Below are 10,758 nucleotides of genomic sequence, written 5' to 3'. Positions count from 1 at the left end.
GTAAACTTTTTACAATACTTAAATTTACTTAAAAAAATGCTCAGTTATATAAAATTAATATTTAGTTATTTGTACTCTTTAAAAAACGTTAATATACCAGTGTATATTAATTTTTATTAATGGTGTTGCGGTTCTGCCCAAGAATTAAGAGGTTAGGAAAGATTAAAGTGTGTATGGAGGGGATTAAGGAGGTGACAAAGCTTGAAAATAAATAAATGCATATATATATGCAGTTTCTTATAAAATGACTATTCTTTATTTACATTCATTGACTGTATCTATAAATCCCCTCTGAAATACAAAACGGTGGAACTAATAAATATTGTACAAATTTACACTTAAAGTGTATACAAATCTATATATACAGAGTATCTGAATCTATAAAAAAACCTCTCGTGGTGTGTATTATAGAGTATACAAATACAAATTTTCATAAATCATTTTAGTGTTAAGAGATTGGCATATATGGATGATGCAATACAATTTTCAAAATGTGTAGGAAATTATGATAATTAGTATACAAAATAATTACAGTATAAAATATACCCCCCTCAAAATCTCTTTTATAACTGATCTTACAATTTTAATAACAAAAAAGTTACTCTACAGTTAAAAAATGTAGTATTTTTCTTTGTGGTACTATCCAAAAAGCAATTAACATTTCTGCAGTTAATTTTCTTAAAGTGTAATATCAAAGTATTATGTAATAACTCATTAGTTATTAAAAATAATGTTTGTTTTCAAATATCATAACATATTTTAAAGTCTTGTTTTGAGTCATAAGTGCTCTAGAAATTATACATGGTTTCAGATACGTTCTGTACACTGTAGACCTATAAATCAAAAGAGTTCAAGTTGTGGTTTGGGATCAAGGATTCTACACAGAAAGTTCCACTGTAAGTAATAGTCACACAGTAATGGAACATTGAGATCACATTTATTAAGTTCACTGTGATTCTGACTCCTTCTCGTACACATCCATAATGTTTTCCATTATCTCCCAAATGTGGTCTTTAGTGAGGTCATCAACGAATACCTGAAACAAATACCTACAGTTTAGTTTTACTCTTTAGTGTACTGAATTACATATTTATAATAGCCTAAATGTACAATACTGGACAGTTTACATCTGACAAAAAATACAAAGATAATAAATAGTAAACAAATTATAATTAAAATTACAATTTACAGTATTATAGTGACTACTACATTTGCACACTGATCCAACATTCGCTCCGATCTAAACAAAACGTTGTGTGATATATGATGTGACTCTCAAGGCCATGCCAAGTCTTTAATTCATGCTCTTACTAAAAAAAAGATCAGTTCTATTCGATCTAACACTATTAGTTTCACATCATTTTGTTTATAAAAACAAGTCATGGAAAAATTAGACTTGGTTTTTAAATTAGTTATTTTATCAGAGGGTAAAATATGAAAGTGTTTACAGTATTTTGAAAGCAAAGACAGTCTTTGATGGCCATTTGTAGTTTTTAATATCATGTAGTAAGTTAAGGGTATTAGAAATATAATGAAGAATATGGGTATAAATGGCAGTTTGTGGGATAAAAAATAGAGAATATATTTTCTCTGTGCAGAATATATATTCTCTACATAGGGAATATATTTTAGTTTCTGCAAAACTTTCCCAGTTTTACATTGGCTTGTAACATGTATCCTAGGATGATAATTCATAGATTTTTCCATAAGCAGTGTATCTTATAAGTTTTTTTTTTAAACCCATACATTTAAATAATTATTATGGACTTACTATATACTTGAGACAATGTAAAATACAAGTAAGTGAGACAATGAAAATTAGATATAATATTTAATTGTAAATCTATAGAAGTGTCTTGATCAAAACAATCTAATTTTTAACACAGTTGTTAATGGTGTAGTATAATATAAACTGTTAAAATAAACAGACTTACCGAGTACCATGTTATGCCTTCATCTTCATCTGTATAAGGTACTTGGACTCCATACACTTGTAAAGCGAGATTGATACAAGCAATGGCGATATGTTGAGGTTTGTAATCCAGGATTCACAGGTACATAATGGAAATCCTGTACACAGAAGTATCATCTCTCAGTTTGGATTGGTTCCAGTAATTTGAAGCTTTAAATACAGTACTGTAATTTTTGGATTGTCAAATAGAATTGTGGTTAATTTGTATACTTTTACTTGTAACAATATTTATCTTACTATAAGATAGTTGAAGTTAGAAGTTTAGTGCAACTTCCAAAAAAATTTTCATTTATATAATAAAAATCATTCTTTTTGTATTTTTCATCTACTGTTTCCCAGATTAATGCAATATCTATAATTTCTGGATAAAATATACATAATGATACATTATTTGAGCAAGTGTTACATTTTTTGTGATATTTTTAAGGCTTGCAAAGTGCTGAAAAAAAGGTAACCATTTTTAGATTGACTATGGTACGAGATGTACAGTTAAAACACATGTAAAGAAGAAATGCTTTAAAAAACAAAAGTGGTTGGCTGATTTGGTTCTAATTTATTTTTGTAAAAAAATGAACAAGATGTACTGTAATATACATTGCATGGGTTTAGTTTATTAAAGTGCAATGTACATTAATTTATATATCAATTTTTGTAATTGTAAATATTGAATTTTTCACAGTAAAATAAACTGAATTCAATTAAATTATTGCCATTTTCTAGCCACAACCGACTATTATGTATCAATCTACTAATCTAATTGGTTTTTACAGAATCTTCAGATTTGAGGGTTAAAAATAAATAAGGAAGGTGCAAAGGTCCTTCCTTTCAGTAGTAAGTGCAGGGTTTTAGACAGTTTCAAAAAAGGCTGTATACATTTATATTATTTACACTGGTGAACACTGTGAACGATCAAAAGTTTACTGAACAATATTTTCACAAAGCTAGTTTCATTGTATCATAAAACTGAATGAAAAACTTACTTGCAGAAAAGAATAAGCCATGTGCACAATAGGGACCTTCTCCCAAGCCTCTGGGTAGATCCATGTCTGTAGTGACTTGAGGTAATGCAGCATATACTAAAATTTTCAAAATTAGCACATTAGTACTGCTTTTGAACTTAAAATTAAAATATCTAAATATTTCTTAAATACCTCTAAGTTTAAAAAAAGCTATATATGAAACTATTAACAGGATCGTCTCAAAATACCCATCCATTAGAGAAAAATAAGGATGTTTTCTGATTATTTCAAAAATTATATCAAAAGCATCACTAAAGTGGGTGTGTGTTTTAAAATATAGGAATGTTATCCCTCTTCAACAATTGAGTAGTCAAGAATACAGTATTTATACCACAGACAAAACAATCTTAATTCTTACAAAATATTTTAAAAGAAAATACTTGACAACAGTTAATTTATACAGTGATTCTTGTAAAGATAATTTGGGGTTGAGAATCAACAGTGATAAACAATTACAAAAGTGTTTTGGGCTGTTTTTAAGTTGACAAATACTGGACGAGAATAGGCTTCTCCTCTTGGATTCATAACAAATATAAATTATTGCTAAGAAAAATTAGATGATTATTATAATTTCTTTCACCCTTCTTGGACGTCCAAAAATCAGTAATATATATAGTTTTTTTAACTTGAAAACACAACAAGATTTTTTTATATAAACATGTTTTTCTGATAAATTTTGATGAAAACTTAATGTAATAATAGTAAGTCACTTCCTGTTTTAGAGAGCTCACTTATATTTTTGTAACCTCTGATAAATACAATTTTAACACACCATAAAAAAGTTTTGCATAACAAATAAATTGGTAAGGTTTTGCTGTGATTTTGCAGATATGTCCACAAAACAGTCCATTAAGAATGCCACCTTAATAGATACACCCACAAACTGTTCAATATAAACCCAGTCTTAATCCATATCTGGATCTGTCACAAAATGTTAAGAAATGCAATAACATCATACTGTACTATACACAAAATATAGTGAAAATACATAACATTTTAATGTAACAACATATTACATGTGAAATTAAGTTTAGGTCATCTGACAGTATTCTGTCAGTAGACTGGATTGTCCAATAAGAAATTCCTCAGTTATTGTTTAGTGCTGCATCAGTTTCATACCGTAATTCTTGAGGTTGGGGGTTGCATTTTTTAAATACTTGTAAATAGAGAAGTTCTATGAGATGGGAGGTTTTAACAAATTGTATGACTTGTATTTTAATTGTATACATTTGTGTCTTGTGCAAGGTGTTTCATTTATGCATAATATACCACCTCACAAATTTAAATTGTGACACAAAAATGTGAGTTTTCAAAACATGTTCAACAGTTATCTAAGGGATTGAGTGTTACAATATAGTTCTAACAACTCTCTTTTTCACTATCAATATCTTATTTATGTGTCTCAGATGTAGACTAACATAGACAAAAATATTGTAAAATATGTTTTATTACACTGTAGGTTATGCGAGTTTAACAAAATCTACAGTAAATCATTTTTGCTATAATAAATCTCTATTTCTATATCACTACTTCCTGCATATGCTGTCAATGCGGGTAGAACAAGTGTAGTGCTTTCAATAACCCTTATCTATGAAAAGACTTGACTACAACGAATATCCCTTCCAGAAAAACTAAACGGAGTAAACTCTACGCCTACTGAAGATTTTATTAAGAGCACCAACTGAAGTTATATTGATTGGAAAGGACACCATCTTTAAAATAATGATGAATTAATACACTTTCTAAGATAATATTATATTTATTCCACTGACCTTGTGAGGATGTATGATGGTGACTTCAAACTTGAGCATACGCATGAGCAATAATTCTCCTTGTACAATAGCATCACGCATGTTCCAGTACTCCTCACCGAGATCAAGTGGTGCAGAATTGCGGTGCAGTGTGTTGCGTGATACATTGATCACATCACGCACTTTCACTGGCTCATCCTTCACTTTCCCGGACAGGTACAGACAAGTACTTGCAATCAGCTGGAAACAGTAACAAATCTATACTAATTTATAAAAATATAGTATCTGTGTGTGTGTTTTTCATTCAATCACATACAACTAGTAGTCTGATTTTACTTAAATGTTACATGGGCATTCTTAGGGTCTCTGGTTAACATAGGCCTATTCCTATTGTGAATATCTCTCCGGACTACAACCCACTGTAGCCTCTAAAGTTAATTGAAAAATTAATTGAAAGAGCCTATTAAAATATGTAATCAATTGTTTTATGTAAACATAGTTTTATGATAGCACAACCAAATGTATAATAAATTTAACCACTATTTTAAATTTATTTAAGTTATTGAAAGCATAGAATGAGCTTAATAGTAACCATCACTTTATTATTTCAACCTTCTTAGCAACTGCTGTTGAACACAAAGTAAGACAATATCCAGATAAGAAAATTGAAAGTTTGAATAAAAATATACTTTTATTAACTGTAAGTTTTATCAAATATTAAGTATGCACTGATTGGTCAGTACCGTAATGTAGATATCAAGGACAAAGTTACATCTAATTTTTAATATACATTTTTTAAGAGCTGTTTATAACACCTATCTTAATTGTCCTTTGATAGAAGTAAGCTTCTCAGACCTGCTTATGTATATCTACTTGACCAGGAGAACAAGGGAAACTGAATTATGGCACCAGAAATATCTCAGACTGGAAGTAAAATTTCTCTCTACATGTGTGCGCGCACACACACACACACACAACAGTACAGCCCGAAAAATGCTGCTGAAAGAATTTATTATTCCTCCTTACTATTACTTAAAATCAATATAAAAAATCCAATCGTTAATAAAAATATGACTACTTATTTCATGGTCGTAACATGCAATATGAATGAAATAATTATAATTCTAATTACGCCACAGGGAATGATTTTATTTTTCAATTATGCAATTCGGTTAAGTATAACAAAAAACCTTTTAAAGTATAATCTATAAACCTACCAAAAACGTTTAAGTCTATTATGATTCTTGAAATGAAAACTTACATATTTATCGTAGCTGCTGTTCTCAGCCTCCTTGAAGAACTTATGAAAGAGTATGGCAGCAGTGGATATACTCAGAGGGCTTGCGTTTAACTTCATTCCTGGAACATAACTTAACTACAAAACTTGTATCTACATGTTTTTTTAACATATTTGAATTTTTTTGACAAAAATACTAAATGATTTAGTCACTATGCAAAATTCTGATTTTGATTTTGATTTTATCTCACTATAGCCTACATAAATAGATTACATGAAATTATTGTACAGTTACACCGACAAAAAATATTGTGAACAAATTATGTATCTAAGCTCATAATTCATCATGGATAAATAAAATAAACTTATACTCTCCACTGTGTAAAAATTCTCTTTATTTATATAGAAAAAGATATTGGTTTTAGTTTCTCTATTAGCAACCTCACCCCCATTAGTACTTAAAAATAATTCATATATATATTCATTAAATTTGTATAAGTGGCAATAGCCTAATTTAATTTCAATAAATATTGAATCGCAAAAAGTACTTGCTCCGCTGGGACTTGAACCCGGATTTCTCACTTGTCGGGTGAATGTGCTACCATTACACTACAGAGCCCTCACTTTTTACGATTCAATTATTTTGTATTTGGCCGTTTCTTTCACATGTGTGTTTAAATAACCAAACTAACATATGATCGGATTAGTGATTTATGACTATTAGCTCGCCAGACCACGCCTAGTGGACCTCGCTGTTTTTACTGTTTAACTTGCCAAGCCACTAGGTGTTGGCCCAGTATATTGCGCAGTTATTAACCCTTTGAGCCCCGGACCTAAAAGTATAGTTTGTGCAAATATTTACCAAGTCTAGTTTTTGCAAGTAACTGTCCTAAAAACCCCAAGGCCTTTTCAGTGATTTTTGTACGATTTCATTTGAAAAATCATAACCATCACTAATATACTAGCTAATGACCTAAATAATACATTAAATGTTTGAAATAAGGTTACTTTACAAATAAAAAATTCAATAAGGGCTAAAAAATGTTTGGAGTACTTTTATTTATGTAAAATAACGCATATGTGCTAACTAAAAAAAAGAAAAAAAGTTACATTTAAACATTTTTTATAAATAAAACAAGGAACAATTAACCTGTGGGAAATAATTTTATTTCATTTCTCATGTTATTGCAAACATGGAAAAAAAATTTCAGACAGATTAGTTCAATAATAAATATTTTGTAAAATATTTTTTTTAATGACACAAAACTTGTGACGTACTAGGCCTAGGGTTGTGTAACATTATTCTGAGCTGATGTAGATGGTATCTCAGGTGTTAAGTCTTTAGCACTAAATAGGCCTACATTTCTGCCATTGTCACTATCATATTTAGGATCATACGTCGGATCAAGGTCACTATCAATCGTCAAAAATATCAGATAATACTGAATCGTCATCTGAAAAGTCAATATTCAATTGTCTGTCAATGTCACTTGAATGTTCTGCTAGGTTTGAGGGTACTTTGGGATTATACCGACCACACCCAGACATGAATAGTTATTTGACATTTCGCTTCTACTGATTACTAGATTAGCGTAGAACAATAATTTCGGTAATATAAAACAGGAATTGTGTTCTTATCGCAAAACCCCTCCCCATCCTCAGACAGAGGTCAAAGTCGAGGCGATCTAGTAAGATAACGATGATTGCAGAGTCGCGTCGCTTTGTTGTACTTCCGTGTTTTACCTCTACATTTCTCCAAACAACAAAAATTCAACAAAAACAAACATTACCAAACTAAAACTAAACTCTTTATTGAAAAAACACTCAAAACTTGTTTTTTTTCTTAATCACATTCCGCCACCCATAAATGCGAGTGCCTCCAGTCATCAGCGCGGGCTTCGGCAGCACCCGCGCTGATGTCAACGAAAGAAAAACATCCCTCGAGATAGTACCTATCAGTAAAATATCAAATTCTAGAGGGGCTGATCAGAAAATATATAAATTGAATTTTAATGGAAAGGCAATTATGTACCTTGCAAATCATGTGATGCCGGCGCGGCCTGCCGTAATCGGGATTCTCGAGAAAGATAAGATAACAGCGACAACAATACCGATCACAATACCTGGAAATGCTTGTAAGTTTTGTAATTACAGAGTTGTTTTTTTCGTTCTATCATGTTTGTTTCTATAAATTTATATTTTTGTGTTCTTCATACTGGTGTGGTTGGTATAATCCCAAAGTACCAGTTTTGAGTCACCCATTATTTACAAAATAAAACAATATTTCATACTGAAAGTACTGAAACAATAATATAACTGTCTACTCACACAAATGTAATGAACATCAACACAGTCTACTAAACGTAAACAATGTCACAGCAGATGCAGATGTTGTTCTTAGTAACAGCTGGATCTTCTTACTCTCTCTTTAGGAGTAGTGTAAATATTATTTAATAACATTTGACCATGAAATTCATATTACATATGTATGAAAATAAAATTATAAGTTCTAAAACCACTGGTGTCGCTAAAATTTAAACACTTAAGAGCCATTTATAATAACTTATATCAATGCAGACGACATATTGTCGGCTGGGGTTTTCTCGCACTATTTTAACGGCGGAATATCGTCGGCCTGGGGTTTTTAGACAGTGAAATTTACCGACGATATACCGGCGGCTGGGGCTCAAAGGGTTAAATTCAATCCATGTCCATTCAAAATAATTGTAGCTGTAAAGTGCTGCAAACCAATCAGCCAAGAAACTAAATTAATATTTTCTCAGTTATATTAATTTATATATTAGAGTTATATAAATTATATTAAAGCTGATGCAAAATCCTGTTTTCCTTCATAGAAAAAAAGTAATATTCTGTTGATATTGGAGATCTCATTGAGACGGATTGTATTTTTATTCTGCAAATAAAAATTCTTTTCAAACAGATCAATCTATAACTTAAATTATTATATTACTTGGATCTTTTTAAAACAAGTAATAAATAACCAATCCATAAAACTTCAACCTTAAAGCTAATAAACTTCGTAAATTATCTGAGGGATTTAATTTAAATCTCAGTAATTTAAGGAGCCAAGGGTCAAATTCTGCAATTTGAATCCCGAGTACAAGTGACGTACATTGTTACGCAACTGCTACTTAATGATGCAGCCGGCCTAAGCATGCGTCGCCTGGCAAACTATGAAGACAAACTACTTGAGACTAAATCTGAGCTGAGGGAGAAATAAGTTAAGGCCACATTTGTGGTCTCCCGATTGCAAAAGATTTAATCAGAAGGTGAAATGGAGCTGAACTCAACATTCAAATTGAATCAACCCTTCTTCCCATAGCTTTGTTACGTGAAGAAAATAGATGTTTTACTTACCACACTCAAAAATAAACCTAACCACATGATAAGAATCATCATGTTCCTTATAGTCCACTGGCGGAAAATCTGTTTCTATTCTTGTCTCGCTGAACTTGCAACTGGAATACATCAATTACGTCTTTCATCATCAATATGATAATTTGTCCTGAAAAAAAGAAAAATGACAACATTGGCTAAATGCATAAGAAGAACAAGTTATGGCTTCTCCTGTCTGCTTTGAAAGGAAGAATTTGAATGGAAGCCTCCCTTTCTTTCAAGGTGACTGATATAGTACCTGTTATCCTTTTCTTGGGATCTCAGCTGCAGTATAGTAAGTGGTCACAACCACAATCAAATCAGTGATATCAATTAGGAATACCCTAAACTATCAAATAAAAAAAATAAATTCTATAATTATAGTTATTTATAATTAATTATCGCCAGCTCTTTTTAATGTATTTAATAACAACATAGCTCATATTAATCCAAACAAAGTAATATCATTTGTACGGCATTTTGAGTAATAAATGGCTATAACTAAAATAGCAATGAACATGTGTTATTTTATGTCACAAGGTGTTGGACACATTATACTTCAAAATAGTAAAAAGTCACTTAGGTTAACGTTCTTTTGTTTTTTACATTTCATTAATACACGTATAGCCTAGATATTGTTTATAATAAGAAAATAACTACTTTTTGTAATATAAGAAACAACTAAACTATAATTAATTAACATATAATACAAATTATTTATATTCATGATTATCGAATCCTTGATATCCAAGGATTGTCTAAAACTACTAAAACCAAAATGTCGAACAAAATTTCATTATAGGTATTTCAAATTAATTAAATTATAGTTCAGCTATTTTTTATATCTTAAAACAGTAATAATTTTAATGATGAAACAAAGAACTATATATTTATAAAATGTAACAAACCAAAAAGTACAACATTTAGTTACTTTTTACTATGTTGAAGTATAAACATGGCCAACACTTTATGACTCAAATAACATTTGTAGACCACATTACCATTTTACTTGTGGCCATAAATCAAATACCATACACATGATTTTACTTTGTTTTAATTAGTTTGAAACAATAATGTAGAACGGTAGAGGCTTTAATGATTGTATTTTAGTGAAGCTATATTTTTATATGTAAAAGAAAAATAGAAATATATATATATATATATATATATATAAAGTTATCACTTAATTTCCTCATATTCATTGTCATTTTCAAATTGTCAACAAATTAGTTACTTCTTGCTGTGTATTGTCTAATAAATTAATGTAATTAATAAGTAGGAATCTTATGTTTTGTTAAATAAATTGGAATATTGAATTATTTGGGTAGACTTTAATAAGCAGCCTACACTCTTTAGTCGGTTGTTTTTATTGAATGGTTCTTT

General features: G+C 30.1%; 1 protein-coding gene across 1 annotated transcript; it reads right to left on the bottom strand.

Moving 5' to 3' along the window:
* Positions 1 to 228: 228 nt before the first annotated feature.
* Positions 229 to 9,485, bottom strand: LOC124374819 (cyclin-Q-like). Its single transcript, XM_046832968.1, is given in 8 exon segments — positions 229 to 1,036; positions 1,935 to 2,048; positions 2,050 to 2,070; positions 2,953 to 3,048; positions 4,764 to 4,982; positions 6,004 to 6,101; positions 9,358 to 9,439; positions 9,441 to 9,485. Coding segments are annotated over 8 exon segments (765 nt in total). The 3' UTR covers positions 229 to 946.
* Between the last annotated feature and the right edge of the window lie 1,273 nt (positions 9,486 to 10,758).

Source organism: Homalodisca vitripennis, unplaced genomic scaffold (assembly GCF_021130785.1).
Source record: "Homalodisca vitripennis isolate AUS2020 unplaced genomic scaffold, UT_GWSS_2.1 ScUCBcl_10268;HRSCAF=19067, whole genome shotgun sequence".
NCBI lineage: Eukaryota > Metazoa > Arthropoda > Insecta > Hemiptera > Cicadellidae > Homalodisca > Homalodisca vitripennis.
Note: the sequence above shows the minus strand (reverse complement) of the source record. Positions and strands in the feature narration are given on the sequence as shown.